At 39.8% G+C, this 19,496-nt stretch overlaps 1 protein-coding gene across 1 annotated transcript in view; it reads right to left on the bottom strand.

The window, feature by feature from the left end:
• DNAH5 (dynein axonemal heavy chain 5) overlaps positions 1–19,496 on the bottom strand; it is a 258,304-nt gene that overhangs the window by 106,553 nt on the left and 132,255 nt on the right. Inside the window, exons 48-53 of the mRNA XM_005694882.3 lie at positions 16,018–16,140; positions 15,625–15,838; positions 13,800–14,023; positions 9,980–10,178; positions 7,417–7,589; positions 1,822–1,952 (exon numbers count right to left, since the gene is read on the bottom strand). Coding sequence (XP_005694939.2) covers positions 1,822–1,952; positions 7,417–7,589; positions 9,980–10,178; positions 13,800–14,023; positions 15,625–15,838; positions 16,018–16,140 — 1,064 coding nt within the window. The remainder of the gene's footprint in view (positions 1–1,821; positions 1,953–7,416; positions 7,590–9,979; positions 10,179–13,799; positions 14,024–15,624; positions 15,839–16,017; positions 16,141–19,496) is intronic.

Below are 19,496 nucleotides of genomic sequence, written 5' to 3'. Positions count from 1 at the left end.
CAAACAGGCCTCTTGCTTCTCAGCTTATCTTGGTTCATCCTGAAGCTCTGTTTGGCCTCTCTTTATCTTCCATTTTCACTTCCGAATTGTCCCTGCACTGCACACACGTATCTGAGGACAACTCTTCTGGGGGTCCCCACTTTGATGAGTAGCAGCACAAACTATCCAGTTTCCCAAGCTAGAACCAAGATGCACCAATTTCAAAACTGCCAGTTTCTTGAGGATCTCTTGAATCTGCCCTCTATACTTCACTCTCACTGCTTCCGCTCTGGACACCACCATCTCTTGCCTAGATCTCTGAGTTAGCCTTCTAACCTTTCAGTTTCATTCCTTCTGTCCATCTTCTCCACGTGCAAATCTGACACACCTCCCCTAGTGGAGACTCACGAATGGTTTCCCAGTGCTACGATGAAGTGAAAGTGGCTCAGTCATGTCCAACTCTTTGTGACCTGATGGACTATACAGTCCATGGAATTCTCCAGGCCAGAATACTGGAGTGGGTAAACCAGTTCCCTTCTCCAGGGGAATCTTCCCAACCCAGGGTCTGATGGCAACCCACTCCAGTACTCTTGCCTAGAAAATTCCATGGATGGAAGAGCCTGGTGGGCTACAGTCCATGGGGTCGCAAAGAGTCAGACACGACGGAGCAACTTCACTCACTCACTCACTCCCGTATTGCAGGCAGATTCTTTACCATCTGAGCCACTAGGATGAAGTCCAAATTCCTTATGACACCTCCAAAGACTTGCATTTTTCTTCCTTTCCCACTTTCCACCTTAAGTTATATACCAGCCATATATAACAGCTCCAGGGTCTCAAATGTAACTTTACATGTACTGATCCCTTTGCCTGGAACGTTCTCTACTGTTCCTTTTCTCTGAGATAATTCTTACTCATTCAGATGTCAGTTGAAACATCTCCTTCTCCAGGAAGCCTTTTTGACCATCCCCTAAAGTAGGTTAGCAGTCCTTCCCTCACATTTCAGTAGACTCTAGTCTGCACTTATTTCCTTAATGGAGATAAAACCTACATATCACATCTTACTGAATGAGTTGCTCAGTTGTCCCTGTTTAACTGCTATAAACTCCGTGATGACACAGGTCAGGCTTACCTTGCTTATCATGTACCCCAGCAATGAGCGAGTGCCTGACACATAGTTGGTGTTCAGTGAATACTTTTAAACACATGAACAGCTAAATCAACAAACTTTTAATCTATTTTCCCAGTTTACCAACAGTTTACTATTCTTGAAATCTAAATTAACATTTTTTTGCCTGCATGCTCAGTTGCTTAAGTCATGTCCGACTCTTTGTGACCCCATGGACTATAGGGGGTCACAGAGTCAGGCCCCTCTGTCCATGGAATTTTCCAGGCAAGAATACTGGAGTGGGTTGCTATCTTCTCCTCCAGGGTATCTTCCTGACCCAGGGATCGGACCTGTATATCTAGCATCTCTTGAATTGGCAGCAGATTCTTTACTGCTGAGCTATGTGGAAGCCCTAAATTAACATTTAGAATGGATGAATTTCTTCTAAAATGCACTAAAGGAATATACATAATACTCATATCAAACATAACATGAAAACCAAGAGGCATCTATTGATGAAATGAGAGGCTGAAATGTTTCTAAAGCAAATTATTCATGTGAAATTTTCATGGTCTATGACAGAGGTTGAAAGAAAACAATAATAAGTCAACATTCAAGAAAGAAAACTATTATGGTTCCTTTACATTAAGATAAATGCATTCTTAACTCCAAGTGCCTTCTAAGAACCATTTATCAAAATCCATTTCAGGTTAATTAAAGTGAAGGCATGTTACCTTGTCAGAGTGATCTGGAAGGAAGTATAGCCAGCGATGAATGAAGCCAACCTTGTTAAGCTCTGCTTCCCTGATCCGCCCACCCCAACCAGGAGGGCATTTCCCCGGGGAGTACGAATGACACGTGAGATCTAGAATATAGAAAAGAAAAGGTACATCTCATTTAATGTGCAATATTCCACTTTTTTCCTGTTTATTCAATACAGGCATACCTAGGAGATCCTGCAGATTCAAGCCCACGCAACCATAATAAAGCAAACACTGAAATAAAGCAAGTTACACATTTTTTTTATTTCCCAATACAAATGAAAGTTATGTTTACACTCTACCATTAACCGTGCAATAGCATTACATCTAAAAAACCTGCACATACCGTAAGTGAAGTCACTCAGTCATGTCCGACTCTTTGCGACCCCATGGACTGTAGCCTATCAGGTTCCTCCATCCATGGGATTTTCCAGGCAAGAATGCTGGAGTGGATTGCCATTTCCTTCTCCAGGGGATCTTCCCGGCCCAGGAATCGAACCCAGGTCTCCCGCATTGCAGGCAGACGCTTTACCATCTGAACCACCAGGGAAACCCCTGGAAGCACACACCATAACTGAAATATATTTTATTGCTAAAAAATGTTAACCATCATCTGAGCCTTCAGTGAATGATCACCTTTTTGCTGGTAGAAGGTTTGAAATATTATGAGAATTACCAAAACTTGACACAGTGAAATGAAGTGAGTCCATGCTGCAGGAAAAATGACACCAACAGATTTGCTTGGCAAAGGGTGACCACAAACCTTCAATTGTAAAAACTGCACTATCTGCTAAGTGCATTTAAGTGATGGGCAATAAAATGAAATATGCCTGTTTAAGCATTTTAGAAGGTGTAGGTGTCTTAGGATCAGAATGGAAAGATACACTGGTTGGACAAATGAAAGCATTTCTGAAATAGAACAGTGGAAAGTAGGAAGGTATACCTTTTAGGAAGCTCGGAGGAGAGCAGTACAGAACAGTAGGCAGAGCCCAGACTGTGTCTTGCTCTAGGTTTTCAAGGAAAGAAATAAAGGGGACTTTGAGGTTTCCTTTTAGTTTGCCAATCTGATTTAGGAGGACAGGAAAGAGAACAGAAAATTTCTAAACAATGTGCATCCTTGGAATACACAATACACAATTAATTAGAATATCCCCCATATTTGAAAACTAACGTAGTTTAAATTGAAGGCAAAATTTCCCAAAATATGGTATAAATGATGGAATTTGAAAGGAATAAACATAAACACTTATATTATTTGGCAAAGACAGTGATACCTAAGGTAGCTAAGTGATTATGGGTAGACCAGAAGTCCACTCTCTGCCAATCAGTAGTTTCTCATCATTCAAGTCACTCTTTTGGTAAAAGTCTGTGATTCTTTGGTTTTATCAGTATTCAGTGAATTACTTTCACCATCAGGTCTCCAGCCCCACCTAGAGGGGATTACTGTTGAATTGTCCCAGATGCATTTTTCACTCCATGTGATGACTATCTCTCCCTCCTAACTGCAGTTTGAGCCTGAAGTATTGCTGTATTATCAGCCTTTTCTAAACTAATGATCAAGAATTATATGCGAGCTAAGAAGGGGACTTCACTTTCACTTCTCAAGAAGGGGTTACTTCTCTGTTACTGTTGGAAGTTTTCTGGCATAGCCTGACCTTTCTGCATTCTAATAGGGTTTTGTTAAACATCCTTTTCAGGATTCCCTCCACTGGCAGGCTTTATACTCTATTCCTGTTGGGACTACTCTTGCTTTTGGATTATACTCCCAATTTAGTGTGAGCCCGATGAAATGAAGACCATTTTCCCATTGTGGACCTGAGAACCTAGTTCCACCAAATCTAGTAGAACCTTGCTCTTCCAGCCTCCTACTCATCTTCTCCGTGTGATTCCCTCTTAAGTTGTTACAGGCAGAGGAGGAGCAGTGCAGGCAAGAATTCTTGGCATTTCCCCTGTGTCTATTCATATTCTTTCCCTGGTGTTACGTCAAGAGGCATAGATAAAGCAGGTAAGAAGTTACTGCAGCCACCCAGAATCTTCTATGTCTTTTCTTGGTTAACTTTTCCAAAATACATGACTTTTTCAATAACCATTTCCTTTAGTTGATGCTGGTGAATATACTAAGGGTTTAAATAATTATTATTCAGTAGGTATTGGAAACTTTCATCCCAATAACTTTTCTTGCAACTGGGCTTAGGTCTGAAACTAAAAATTTCCATTCCCATCTTCTAACACTATGTGTGTACTTGCTCAGTGTCTTAGTCATGTCCAACTCTTTGCAACGCCATGGACTGTAGCCCACCAGGCCCCTCTGTCCATGGAATTTTCCAAGCAAGAATACTGGAGTTGGTTTTCATTTCTTACTCCAGGGGATCTTCCCAACCCAGGGATCGAACACATGTCTCCTACGTCTCCTGCACTAGCAGGTGGATTCTCCATCATTGCACGCCACCTGGGAAGCCCCTTCTAGCATATGAGAAGCCCTTAAAACACATTTGACAAGTGAACATGTACATGAACAAACAAATGGAACATTTTAAAGGTAATCTCAAAATCTAGTTGAAAACAGAAATTATAAGAGAAAACACAGTGAAATGAGAACTTCATATGGGGCTATCTTGTCTTACTATCTCAGACTGTGAGATAGAGATATTCATTTTTTAATTTCTGTAGCAAATATTTTAAAACTTATTAATGCCCATCCTGCCTTGCAGGTGCTCATTCTCTAGTAGAGGAGATAAACCTATTAATAGAAACATGCAATAAAGCACTGTGGTGAATGCTGGGGTGGGCAGGAATGATACAAACAGGAGGAAAAAAATGCAAAGGAAACAACACTGCTTGAGAAGGCATCTTAGACGTGGAGCTGGGAATTTGCTCAAGATCTTGAACGATAATTAGAAGTTTATCATGCAAAGAAGGTGAACACTGGGCAAGAGTTGGGCTAAATTTTAAGAAGAAGGAATGGGATACACGAAGTCTCAGAATCAGCAATATGCCTGAGGGGTCCTCATCAGGGTGAGAACTTCAATGCCAGCTATGGAAATGTTGGAAGATAGGATGTTTAGGGCCATACTGGGGACTTGGTTCAACTCTCAACCTATTTATCAAGCACCACAAGGGTGCCTGTCTCAGCAGTACTCCATCCTGTGAATACTGAAGCGAATAAACTGGGTATCCACCCTCATAGAGCTTACCATCTGGTAGAAAAGTCAAATACAAGCAGATGAATTCTACACAACAAAACACCTGCTGGGAATGTAGCACTGATAAGATCCTCTGGAATCAGGCAGTTGATTTCTCTGAATTACGCCCCAAATCAAACACCACCCACAAGGGATATGACAAGCGATACACACCACCAATTGAACTTTAATCAAAGAGGCAAAAGACATTTTGCAGAAATATTCTTGGTTTCAATCGAAAACCATCATTTTAATAAAGAAAGGAACTAAGAGACACACTTGGTTTCAGACCACACCCTGTTCTGCTGCAGTTTTCATCTTCAATCCTGTCTCTTGGCTTCTATCATGCTTTATAGCTACGTTACATATTTCAAGGCTCACACTCACATGACAGAGTTTGGATATAACGGTACACAGAAAACGAGAGTGTAGGTGAGAGAGTTGGCCCAGAAAACCGTGATAAATAAGATATGTTAGCTCAAAAACTCCAATCACACACTTTTTGGCTAATCCCAGAGGAGGCACGCTAGAGGCTGAGAGTGAGGGGAAAACACAGTCAAGGACCTGGGCTGCAGCACACATGCCTTGAATGTGATACCCAAACAAAGTGAAGAAATGCATCATCTGCGGGCTTCCCTGGTGGCTCAGACAGTAAGGAATCTGCCTGCAAAGCGGGAGACCTGGGTTCAGTTCCTGGGTTGGGAAGATTCCCTGGAGAAGGAAAGAGCAACTCCAGTCTTCTCGCCTAGAGAATCCCATGGACAGAGGAGCTTGGTGGGTTACAGTCTGTGAAGTCGCAAAGTGTTGACCATGACTAAGCGACTAACACACACTTGTGCTGTAAAACTCAGAAAAGGGAAAGTTCTAGAGAACTTCCTCAGGCAAAAGATTAACATAAATAACCTCATTTCTAGCTGTTGTGGAACCCCAAAGCCAATCAGATTTTTGTCTCCAATAGATACCTAGTCAGGAAGTTGCCTTTGATATTATTTACTTAGAAAATGTTATTCTTTGGCTTCTTCCTTTCAGTAACTAAATATGAGAGTACCTCTATTCTTCCTGAAACATTTAATTCAACTATAAACTAGGGACTAATTTCAAAATGTTATTTATATTTGGTTTTGGAAGAACATTTGCACTCGTAAGTCAACAGAGATGTCTCAGATTCTGAGAATTCAAAGTTTCCAAGCTAAGTGTCCTCATGCTAGGGACATCCAACCCCAGGACTTACTATCATTCTGCTTCTCCCTGACTTAGTCCAGCCTTAGAGAAATGCCTTCCTCACACTCCGTAATTTTTCAGAGGGAGAACTGACTAGATAACCTCTGAAATCGTCTCCAATTCTAAGATTTTATAATTATTAGAGGGGACAATTTGTAATTATGAGGTCATTCCTCGTGGATAAGCCTAAGAAACAGAAGACAGCCCCAAACTGGCTTCTTTCTAATGAAAAGGATATATTCTGAAAAAAACAATTGACATCAACAAAGTGAGAGTATCAACAGGGTTTTAACAGCCTTATCTCCCACCACCCATAAATTAGGTCAAGTAAACATCTTTTATTTCTATCCTTTGAGAATCCATCATATCCATCATTATAGTGATTGGAAACCTAAATGACTCACATGATGGAGTAGAGAAGAAACTGTGCTTTCCTGGTGAGTATCATTTAAGAGAATTTTCATCCCAGCTCAAAGTCAATTATCTATGCATTATTGTTAATTACTATTTCCAATTGTGGTGAAATACATGCAACGTGAAGTTTCCCATCCAAACCATTTTTAACGGTACAGTCCAATCCCATTAAGGACATTCATATTGTTGTGCAACCACCAACATCCATCTCCAAAACTCTCCATCTGGCAAAAATGAAACTCTGAACCATTAAACACAACTCATTCTCCTTCCGCTGGCCGCTACCAACCACCACTCTTTCTGTCTCTCAATTTTCTACCCTAGGTATGGTAGAAGTGGACTCAAATGATATTTGTGGTTTTGTGACTGGCTTATTTCACTTAGGATAATGCCCCACTTTTTACAGTTCTCCTTAGCAGGGTGCAAAATAGAAGCAGGCTTTGTGCCTGTGCTTCTGACTCAGATGTCAACCACATTCATTCTATGGAGTGAAAACATTGAGCTGGAAGCAGTATAGCAACACTGAATAAAATTATCATATCACACATTTGAAGTACACACGCTCTGATTTTAAACCTATAGGTGTGACATGTTGCATTCAGTTCAGAAATTAAATTGGAATAGAGCATTGAGTTTATTTTTAAACTGAACTTTCTCCTAGAAGAGGAAAATTAAAGAGGAGGGGGAAAAGTCTGGTGTAAAGGCAAGTGTCTGTCACTCTGGGGAGGTGCTACTGGGCATGGCCACCGACCTTGACCAAGTGGACCATGGCATCTGCAAAGAACACCAAGTCCACACCTGCACCACGGATGCTCTCATTATAGAGCTGCAGGAACATATTCAAACGCTCCTTCAGGTGATCAAAAGATTCAACAGGCTCATAAATTTTGGGCATCTCAGCATCAGCCTCCTCAGATGTTTCACCTGGGGTTAGGAAAGAAAAATCAACTAAGTTTCTCCAAATCACTGGACTTTACCACTTCCTCAACCTAACTGAATACACTCATAGCTTTACAATTTAGCACTGAATAATACTGATTTTTACCTAAATGCCAGAGTATATATTTTTGGAAAAGAAAGCAAACAATAATCAAAACATTAGAATTTTTGTGATCATACACAGTCTTAATTCTTTCTTGTCTACAAAGGGTCAATTTCAAATAATGTCACATACATTGAATTTCATTTATATTCATAATAGACCACTGGCATTTCAAGGATCTTCCCAGAGATACTCACTTAATGGTCAAAATGAAGATCGAAAAAGTAGGGATTTAATGTCAAAATCCACAAAAGAGAGAATTAAATGAGTTTTTAATAAGAATAAAAAGGAAAAGGTCACTGCATCTGCTTAGGAAATTTTTATGATTTGGAAATTTTAAGTTACTAGTGAGGATAGAAGTGAATTTTGAGAGAAAACAGAAAAAAAATTATTTTTGTTGTTAAAAAGAAATTTTGTGTGTGTTAAAAAAATTTAAACACTGAATTATTTCACTGGGAAAATTATTAAATCAACTCTTTTAAAAGTTAGAGATATGTATTAACACTTTTCCAACTATGATTATAAAGCATAATGCCAAAGAAAGAGCTAAATTTGGCATATATAAATTCACTATCAGTTAACATTAGTTGAATATTAACTAATAATATTCAGTGAGTATTAGAAGAGTGAGTTTTCCAAATCTAGCAGTATATAATTACTTTCAATTGACCCTGTCCTAATATAAACTACATTAACCTTTTTATGACAAAGCAAGAAAACTGATTTAGCATAATAAGTTTGGTCTATCTGCAAAGCTCTCTCTAATTGCATTTCAATAGGCACTTCGTTATTTCATAAATGTTCCATTCGAGCTTTGAGAAACAAAGTGTGCTGAAGACACAAAAGGTTCTGTATTTGCCTCTAGACTCATTCACCCCACCCCCACCCAAACCCCCAAGCCTCACCCCAAAATGCTGGAGTTGTACTCTCTGCACCTCAGACACACAATCCTTCTGAATTAGAGAAAATAAAACACATAAATTCTAATCACCTTATAATGCTCCTACCTTTACATGATTTTTGGATATGTGTGACCTGATTTAAAATAAACTATATCAGCTTCTTTCTCTGAAAAGATCTGTCCAACTGCATAGCCAGCAATAAACATCCTTTTCAACTGTTACTCAGAAACTTGACAGATCACATACATCCTTATCAAATCCAGTAAGGGGCTGCCTAGTCATTTTCAACCATTTAAAAGATATAAATAGCAAGTGCCTAAACATGCCTTTTTGAATATGAAAACTAACTTAATATTCATCCTCAGTATTAGAAGAGGTTTCTAAATGAAAGAAAAATATTCTACTTAAGCTCAGTTATTTCTGAGGACAGAAATTAACTGGAGCACCGCTTCTTTTCATAAAAAATAAAACAATATATCTCAGTTTTTCACAGAACCATAACCACAAAATCTTGCCTCCCCATCACCCACCTCTAATTATATTCAATGGCCCTCTCAGGGAATGTGAGGTTTTCCTTTTTATTTTCAACACCCGGGAATATTCAAGTAATAATCATAGTTTTGCTCTATTTCCTCTCGCAGTGAGTACAAGACACAGACTGCCCAAGCCATCTACAGACACCATCTCATTTATCCCCACAGGACCCATGATGCATATTTTAATATTTCCATTTTTATAAAAGTAGAGGCAGGAGATTCGAGAAAGTCAGAAGCTTGCCCAGCTAAGGTACGGGAGACCCATTTCTCAAATCCACCTCTATACGACAGCTGTAAGCCTTGTGCACCATCTTCCGCTATACCCTGCCTCCAACCCTACCTTTATACTCAAGGCTGACAGGTACAAAATGGTTAATCTTAATCAAAGATTACAAAGATACATTTACTTAACACATTGTGGAGGAAATTTACAACAACATGTGTTCTATATTTATTGAGCACCTACTATGCCTCAGGCTTATTTCAGCAAAGTTCACTAGACAGAAATTCAGCATCCCTGAACTAAACCTCTGTCATCAGACATCCCCTTTGCTGTCGTTCAGTCACTAAGTAGTGTTCGACTCTCTGTGACCCGTGGACAGCAGCATGCCAGATTCCTTTGTCCTCCACTATCTCCCGGAGTCTGCTCAAATTCATGTCCATTGAGTCAGTGATGTTATCTAAGCATCTCACCCTCTGCTGCCCCCTTCTCCTATTGCCTTCAATCTTTCCCAACATCAGGGTCTTTTCCAACAAATCGTCCCTTCGCATCAGGTCGTCACTTGGCAAAGGATATCCCTTTGGAGGATTTCAAATTCTGCTTCAATAGCTTACCTGTAGCTTCAGGTGCATCCCTCAAGAAATCCACAAAGTAAGTGTCAGTTCCGCAATCCACCAAGAATTTTTTCTCTTCACCAAACTCCTCCTCCACCAAGCTGACTAAAGTCATATCAAACCAGGTCACATCATCAGATCCCGTGAAACGATCAGCAATAACACGTTTACACTCATGCTTCCACAGCCTTAACAGTTCCTGTCAAAAGCATCATTTAAATGTGTTATTAATTCCTGTTATGTCAGAGTTGGAAATTCAAGTGGGCAGTATCATAGAGGACCATCCTTCCTGATTTAGAAGGTGACATTTTTAAAAGTTAAGGCTAACATTAGTGGTTTCCTTTTAATGTGAGCAACAGGTTCGGGAGCGCCTTAGAAAACAATCCTGGAATAATGGTTTTCATTTGGCATGTGATCACCAAAAAAGGACTTTTTTGGGTGCCAAAATGATGTGGGGGACATTACTGGCATTTGTACAGGAATGCATAGTCTTAGGATACAAAATTTGTCCATGAATATAACTGTCCTGTTAAAAAATAGATAAAATAAAAAGTTAAAATATACTGAGCTTCATTTCAAGTTGGTCTCATCTGTGCTCAGTCACTCAGTCGTGTCTGTGACTGTGACTTCATGGACTGTAGCCCACCAGGCTCCTCTGTCCATGGACCTTCCCAAGCAAGAATACTAGAGTGGGTTGCCATTTCCTTCTCCAGATAGTAAATAAAAAGTATTCATTTTCAGCCCTTAAATTAAAACAAAACCATTCCTAGATAAAATACTAATTCACTCTGAATGACCAACAAACTAATATTCTACATAAAAGCTTTATGTTTATGATCAAATTAGTCTGTTTGGATAAGACATCTACATTATGGCCAGAGCACAGTGTAAAAGTTGTGTATAAACAATGCTCGTGTATGCAACTGATATAATTACAAAGATACATTTACTTAACGCATTGTGGAGAAAATTTACAACAAAAATCTGGGTTACCTGTCGCCTCCTCTAGATACTCCAGGGCCCAAAGTTAACTGGAAGTTGAGAGAATTAATTGCTCAATATAGCTGTTCCGATAGCAAGAATAACAAAGTTTGTCTAAGCATCTTATCTGATATGAAAGACTGGTGCAAATTTCTTAACTCGGTAACATTTTTGCAAGATAGAAGGTTTTTAAGTTATTATATTGTGAAAGTGTTAGTCGCTCAGTCGTGTCCAACTCTTTGCAACCCCATGGACTGTAGCCTGCCAGGTTCCTCTGTCCATGGTATTCTCCAGGCAAGAACACTGGAGTGGGTTGCCATCTGCTTTGCCAGGGGATCTTCCCAACCCAGGATCGAACCCGGTCTCTCACATTGTTAGGTGGATTCTTAACTGTCTGAACCACCAGGGAAGCCATTATATTGCTAATGATCAAATGCTCTTTGGTTGCCAGGAAATAAAAGCTTAGTAAAATATATTTAATGACACGGTTAAGAGAAAAGTTCATGACAAACCAATTGCTGGAACTGTTAATGCTGATTTAAAATCAGCACCAAAAAAATAGGTACTTAAAAAGTATTTGTTAGCCATCCGTATGTCTTCTTTGGAGAAATGTCTATTTAGTTCTTTGGCCCATTTTTTGATTGGGTTGTTTATTTTTCTGGAATTGAGCTGCATAAGTTGCTTGTATATTTTTGAGATTAGTTGTTTGTCAGTTGCTTCATTTGCTATTATTTTCTCCCATTCAGAAGACTGTCTTTTCACCTTGCTTATATTTTCCTTTGTTGTACAGAAGCTTTTAATTTTAATTAGATCCCATTTGTTTATTTTTGCTTTTATTTCCAGAATTCTGGGAGGTGGATCATAGTGGATCCTGCTGTGATTTATGTCGGAGAGTGTTTTGCCTATGTTCTTCTCTAGGAGTTTTATAGTTTCTGGTCTTACATTTAGATCTTTAATATTGGTGGCATAGTGGTAAAGAACTCGCCTGCCAATGCAGGAGACGCAAGAGACACGGGTTCGATCTCTGAATCGGGAAGAGTCCCTGGAGCAGGAAAAGGCAATCTGCTCCAGTATTTTTGCCTGGGAAATCCCAGGAACCGAGGAGCCTGGTGAGCCACAGCGTGTGAGGTCTCAAAGAGTCAGACACGACTGAGTACAGCATAGCAGCATTCCATAATGCCGTTAATTTGTCAATAACTTAGAGGGAAAAAACTAAATTACATGTTCACTACTGCTAAAATGACTCCCAATTCTCTGTAACAAGGAGAGTGAGTTTTCCCCACAATATCTTGTCTTAGAGTCAGCCAGTGTGGTTACCTACTTTGTGATGATGTGGGGTAAAGCTGGGTTTTTCTTAGCATCCACACTTGATGTGCTTGTGACAGGCTGACTGATATTTCAACTGTCTCTCTGCATTTATGTGGAAAAGTCCCTAAAACCTATTTGCTTAACTTCCACCTCAGTACCATCAAAGTCTGAAAAAGAGGCTGGTGTTGTCTTAGCCTAAACACATAGGCCCTTCAGCAAAAAAAAAAAAAAAAAAGTACTGCATTTTTACATACTATATACTTTACAATTTTACATATTATATATATATTGATTTTTACATACTAGAATTTCCTTTTAGTCCAAAGAGAATTCTTACAGTGCTAGAAACTGTTAAATTTGAGTGTCTGTACAAATGCTCATTTTTCTATCAAATGAAATTCAAATGAAAGTTCTACTCTTCTGCCTCTTCTCAGGTTTACCAATATTTGTAATTCTTTTAGTGCATCAAGTTGTATGGAAAAGAAAGGTCATGGATGACTAACCAAGGAAAAAATGGTTTCATCCCTCAATTTTGAAAGTTTATTTATAATTACTAGATTCCATATATATGCATTAATATATGATACTTGTTTTTCTCTTATTTCACACTGGATAACAGGTTCTAGGTTCAACTAACTCAAATTCGTTCAGTCAGTTCAACTGATTCAAAATTGTTCCTTTTTATGGCTGAGTAATATTCCACTGTATACATGTACCACTATACATATATATATATATATATATATATATATGGAATCTAAAAAAATGGTACTGATGAACCTATTTGCAGGCCAGGAATAGAATCACAGACACAGAAAATGGACCTGTGGGCACAGCAAGGGGAGGAGAGGTGAGGCAAATTGGGAGAGTAACACTGAATATCTGATGGCTAATGGGAAGCTGCTATATAACACAAGAAGCCCAGCCTGGGGCTACGTGGGTGGGTTGAGGGGGTGAGAGGAAGGCCCAGGAGGGAGGGGATTTATGTATATTTATCATTGATTCACTGATAGTCAATGATAATCATTTATCATTGATTTTGTTGTGAACTGACAGAATTCACACTGGCAGAAACCAACACAACATTGTAAAGTAATTATCCTCCATTAATAATTTTTTTTAATTTTTTAAAAGATAGTTACTTTCTAAAGTTAAAGATCAGGTTTATAATGTGAAGTTTATAATGTGAAGACAGACATAATCATAATAAAATCAACAGGCGTTTTTGCCATTATTTAGTATACAAAAATTATGATGAAAAACAAAATCAATTTTACCTTTTATTCTACTCATTAGAAAATAATAGTATACACTGTCTCCTTAAACATAAACCAAATTTAATTGGAATTTTTAAAGAAAAAAATTGGCATACTTTCCCTTTACATTAGTGAAAAGCCACAAAAGAAAAAAAATATCCATGCTAAAACATCCCAAAATATTTTCATGCCCATAAAAACTACATTACTAAGAATATTTAGAGTTTATAACAAATAACAAAGTTACTGGTTTTACTCTCTTACACATCACTTACGTCTGGTTCCTTGATAACCTCTGGAGTAGTGTTCAGCATTCCCTGCCAGATCCTAGAAAGATCTCGAAGGTTAAAAATGTAATGGAATTTTGCAGGGGTCGGAAGCATTTTAATCTTAGTCATTTGCCATAGCCGGCGTGTCAGGGGCACCAACTTCGTCACCCAATCTCTCACTTCTTCTGAGAAACCCCTCTGGGTACAGTAATATCCTACCCCAATCACACCTGAAAGAGGAAAAAAAGTCATAACATTTTGACTGACAGTTCAAATCAACTAAATTAAAATGAAAAACATAGTGTAGAATATAAATACAATGACACATTTTAATAACCACATATTAAAGAAATTTTGATTAATTAACTTGGGAGGTGGGTTAAACCTAAAAAGTAAATATAGATTCAAGTGAGTTAGCATTCAAATACTGAAAAGTTGATTAAGAAATGCTGCTGAAAACTCTAGCTGAACTAATTCAGTATTATTAAACGGGTAACAATGATGAATATGTAAAGTTGCCCAGGACAGATAAGAAAAAGAAAGGTTTCGCAAATCTTCTAAGATTAGTCCATTCTTTTGTAGCCATTCCATGCATTATAAAATATTTTGAATTACTTTATAGGCAAAATTTTCCAGGCCAAAAGGGATAATTAAAAGTAATAATAGTCATTCATTCTGGTCCATTTTACTTCTCCCAAGTTTAGATAAGTCTGGAGTCATTGGTTTCAAACCTCTGCCCACTGCTGTGACTGAAGGCAGATATTGCCAACTCCACTACCCTAGGGCACTAAGAAGACTTTCTAGTCTGCCAGAAGTTAATTAGGGTAATCCTAATTAGTTTTTCCTCAGTCTCAATTTCAACAATGGTAAATTAATACCTAACACAGATCATGCATAACTTTATACTTTTTCTCTGAAAAGAGTGATTCCATAATCAGTTTCTAAACTCATTTTCATTACTCAGTTAAATAAATATGGTTATCGACTGTGCTAGTGTTTCTTGGATGATTTCTGAAATACTATACATGTAATTAATCAATAATTTATTACAACCCTATAAATTACTCTGAGGATCAGACTCTGGCTAATCCCTATCTTGAGAGATATTATTGATATTTCTTAGGCTAAAATCACAACATGGGTTGGTTAGGTATCAGCTACATAAACTGCTGGTGTGGAAGTGTATCAATCCAGACCTGAAGTACATGTATCCATGAGGAAGGCATCTCATCATGTCTAAGACCACTTAATATTTAACCTCCTGGCTAGATAGGTAGGGGCTTCTCTGGTGGCTCAGTGGTAAAGTATCCTCCTGCCAATGCAGGAGACATGGGCTCAATCCCTGGTCTAGGGAGATCTCACACGCCCTGGAGCAACTAAGCCCGTATGTCACAACTATTGAGTCTGTGCTCCAGAGCTCAGGAACCACAGCTACTGAAGCCCACTCACCCGGGAGCCCACACACCCTAGAGCCCATGCTCTGCAACAAGAGAAGCCACCACAATGAGAAGCCTGCACACTGCAACAAAGCTAGCCCATGCTCTCCTCGACTAACGAGCCTGAGAAGCAACAAAGAACCAGCACAGCCAAAAATAAATACATAAAATTCTATTTTTAAAAAGAAATACATAGGTATAAAAGATCTACCTTGACATCCAACTCAATACATACATTAAAATGCTTTTACAAAATACACTCTTGAAAGTCATAAAGACAGCAGACTAAGAAACCAGCGAGTGCTCCCCTCTGTGTGGACCTCTGGGTGGATATTTTCTCACTGCAACCCAAGCAGGGATTCTCCCCTCCCACGCCCCACTGACATTCATTTTACCAAAGATCTTGTCCACAGAAGCATCAGAGGGTAGCGTGCAGTTAAATATCGAGAACTGCCTCTTGAGTCGCTGCGGTATATCATTGCGTCCGCCCCCAGGATGGATCATAGCTGCTAAAAACTGGATGTCCACAATGCTGGTAAACTCCCCAGGCTTCTCTAGATTATAAAATCCATTCTGTTCCAGCAGCTGTCGTACTATCTCGTTAGTAACCTAAGGAGGACAACTTTCAGAATTAAAAGGTCATTCCTTTATACCCCAGGACCTAAATAACAGACTTTATTGGAATTCAGGAATTGCAAGTTGAAAAAAAAAATAGAAAACCGTTTATTCATCAAAAAATAAATCAATGATGTACTAGGCAAATAAAGTGCTCAACAGGATTGATATACCTGGTCTCCCCATTCATTGATTATTGGCATATTCACATCATCAATGAAGACAGTCATCTTCTTTCCTGCTGGAGGGCCATATGTGGTGCCCATGCGTTTATCCACATAGCTCTCTATCGTCCTCTGTTAAACAAAAAGGTCAACAGAAACATCTGTGAAAATATCCCCTAAGACATGGTCGATTATTTTAAAATTCCAGAAATGTTTGAAATGATAGAAATTACTCATAAAAACCCTAAAATGTCCCTAATACTGGAAAACAGAGAATGAGGTACCTAAATTGTCTTGCATAACATTTATAACCTTTGAAAATCTGGTTTCATTTAGAAGTAAATAAAGTGGTAATCAATGTCAATTTTTAGATGAGACTTCTATTTTTTTTTCATTTTTATTGGAGTATAGTTGCTTTACAACGTTGCATTGGTTTCTACTGTACAGAAAAGTGAACTAGCTATCAGTTCAGTTCAGTTCAGTCTCTCAGTCATGTCCGACTCTTTGCGACCCCATGAATTGAATCACGCCAGGCCTCCCTGTCCATCACCAACTCCTGGAGTTCACCCAAACTCATGTGCATCGAGTCGGTGATGCCATTCAGCCATCTCATCCTCTGTTGTCCCCTTCTCCTCCTGCCCCCAGTCCCTCCCAGCATCAGGGTCTTTTCCAATGAGTCAACTCTTCACATGAGGTGGCCAAAGTAGTGGAGTTTCAGCCTCAGCATCAGTCCTCCCAATGAACACCCAGGACTGGTCTCCTTTAGGATGGAATTAGCTATACAGATACATATATCCAGTCATCCCTTGTGACTCAAAAGGTAAAGAATCTGCCTGCAATGCAAGAGACCCAGGTTTGATTCCTGGGTTGGGAAGATCCTCTGCAGGAGGACATGGCAACTCACTCAAGTATTCTTGCCTGGAGAATCCCTGTGGACAGAGGAGGCTGGTGGGCTACACTCCATAGGATCACACAGAGTCAGACACGACTAGCAACTCAGAAACACCTGCAAGCATCCAAATATTTGGATGAGGCAGCTAGGCAGTTGGTGTTAATCCCAGAGATGAGCACCTAGGAGTGGGTGCAGACTGTGTGATGAGAAAGAGACATCTATGTTTGGATATGCTGATGTGATTTCTAGGTCATCTAAGTGGGGAAGTGCAGTTGGAGACACCAGTCCAAGGATACAGTTTTCAGTAACTATTTAACAGGCAGCAATTCCAAATTCAGGAAGAAATCTCAGCTTCTAGGTTCACAAACTATTGAATTTTTCTCCTTCCTTTGTTTTCGCTTTTGTCAATTTAGCTTTCTAATGATATATATAGCTTACTAGTAATGTCCTCCTTTTATATCTGTTTTATGTCTTATGCTTTTTGGCCCCAAGGCATCTGTGATCTTAAGCTCCCCAGCCAGGGATCAAACCCACACTCCCTGCATTGGAAGGCAAAGTCTTAACCACTGGACGAGCAGGGAAGTCCCTGTGTTTTATCTTTAACATGACTTAAATCGTGAATCAGTGGGAAAGAAATGAGATCTTTAAGACTGAGATTCTAGAGCATGAGAACCGTGAAGCCCTTTCTGTTTTCTCTGCAGTGCTGATTCAGCTTACCGAGCACATATATTTGAATAACTGACTGATTTCCAAACTACATTCCATGCAAATGGTAATACTGTAGTCAGTAGTCTGGGATTCTTCCCCAGTGTCTCCATTACCCCTTCCAACACCCCTTTCATCAGTTTTAATGTTCCTTTCCACATTGCTAGGATATTTTTTATAGAGCAGAGTGCAGTTCCCTCCTGTTCCATCTGAGCTTAGAATGTAGCAAAGAGAGGGTGTTGTCCTCCACTTTCTGAGGGGAAAGGAGTGATTTAATGACTGCATCTGCCCCAAAACAGATCATGTCAGGCTACAGACACCAGTTTGGAGGAGGAAATGGCAGCCCACTCCAGTATTCCTGCCTAGAGAATCCCATGGGCAGAGGAGCCTGGAGGGCTACAGCCCATGGGGTCGCAAAGAGTCAGACACGAATGAAGCGACTGAGCATGCACAGACACCAGTGGGCAGGCTTCTGAATGAGGAGACAACGGTCTTCAGATCATGGCAGCCTGTGGAGCTCAGAGCACAGATCTGAAAAGCCTCTTGGCAGTAGCCCTGCTTAGCTTTTTTTTTTTTTTCGGTTGCACTGGGTCTTCATGGTGAGCGGGCTCTTCATTTCAAATGGCAGGCTCTTTCTAGTTGTGGAGCATGGACTCTAGAGTGCGGGGTCAGTAGTTAGAGCACATGGGCTTAGTTGCCCCAGAGAATATGGGATCTTAGTTCCCTGACCAGGGATTGCGTCCCCTGCACTGGAAGGGGGATTCCTCATGACTGGACTCACCACCAGGGAAGCCCCCTCGTTTAGCCTTGGCTGTGATTATAAGGAGACTCTGAGCAGGGCTGGACCCTTTGTATAATGGGAGTTGGGATAGTGTCATCCACGTAGGCACCAAAAGACAGAACTAAATCTGTAGGAAGAAACAGAAGCATCTCTGTAGAGAACAAATGTGCAGATACCAATGTGGAAAGGGGAGATGGGATGAGTTGGGAGATTGGGATTGGCATATATACACGACTATGTATAAAATGGATAGCTAATGAGAACCTACTGTATAGCACAGAGAAGTCTACTCAGTGCTCTGTGGTGACCTAAATGGGAAGGAAATCCAATAAAGAAGGGATGTATGTGTGTTAGTCACTCAGTCATGTCCAGCTCTGTGAGCCCTGGACTGTAATCCACCAGGCTCCTCTGTCCATGAAATTCTCCTTGGACAAAGGAGCCTGATGGGCTACAGTGGGTGGGTTACCATGCCTTCCTCCAGGGGATCTTCCCAACCCAGGGATCGAACCCGAGTGTCTCACCTCTCCTGCATTGGCAGGTGGGTTCTTCACCACTAGCGCCACCTAGGAAGCCCCTCCAACGTGGTTAAGTTCTATTATAATTTAAATATTGCTTTTTACTGTATCTCCTCCTCTCTGGACAATGATATGCTCGAAATTAGTTGTTTGTTTTTCTCATATGAATGAGTGAATGTCACAACCTTGTAAATTACCCACCCTGCCCCTAGTCAGGCCTGGAAACTTTTTTATAAGTTATACACAATGTCTATATTGTATGATTTACAATTTTGTCTAGACTCTGCTGTCTCAAAGAAGTCAGTTACTGAACATATTTGCAATATTGTGCCATCCACCTAATCCCTGGTCTCCTGGACCTACTGTCCCACTTCATCCATCCTTCTGGTGATATCAAAGCCCAGTCCAGTTAATAAAATCAAGTGGGTATATTCACTCACTTGACTATTGTCTGTCTCATCCACTAGAATAAAGGAGTGCAGGCGCCTTGTTTATCTTATCCATCACTGCCTCCTGGGCGTCCATAGAGGTGTCTGGTATGATACATTTATCAGTAAATATTTGACACACAGATCAGCAAAGATTAGACACTCGG

The sequence above is a fragment of the Capra hircus genome, chromosome 20 (genome assembly GCF_001704415.2).
Source record: "Capra hircus breed San Clemente chromosome 20, ASM170441v1, whole genome shotgun sequence".
NCBI lineage: Eukaryota > Metazoa > Chordata > Mammalia > Artiodactyla > Bovidae > Capra > Capra hircus.
This window is presented reverse-complemented; position numbering and strand designations above follow the sequence as displayed.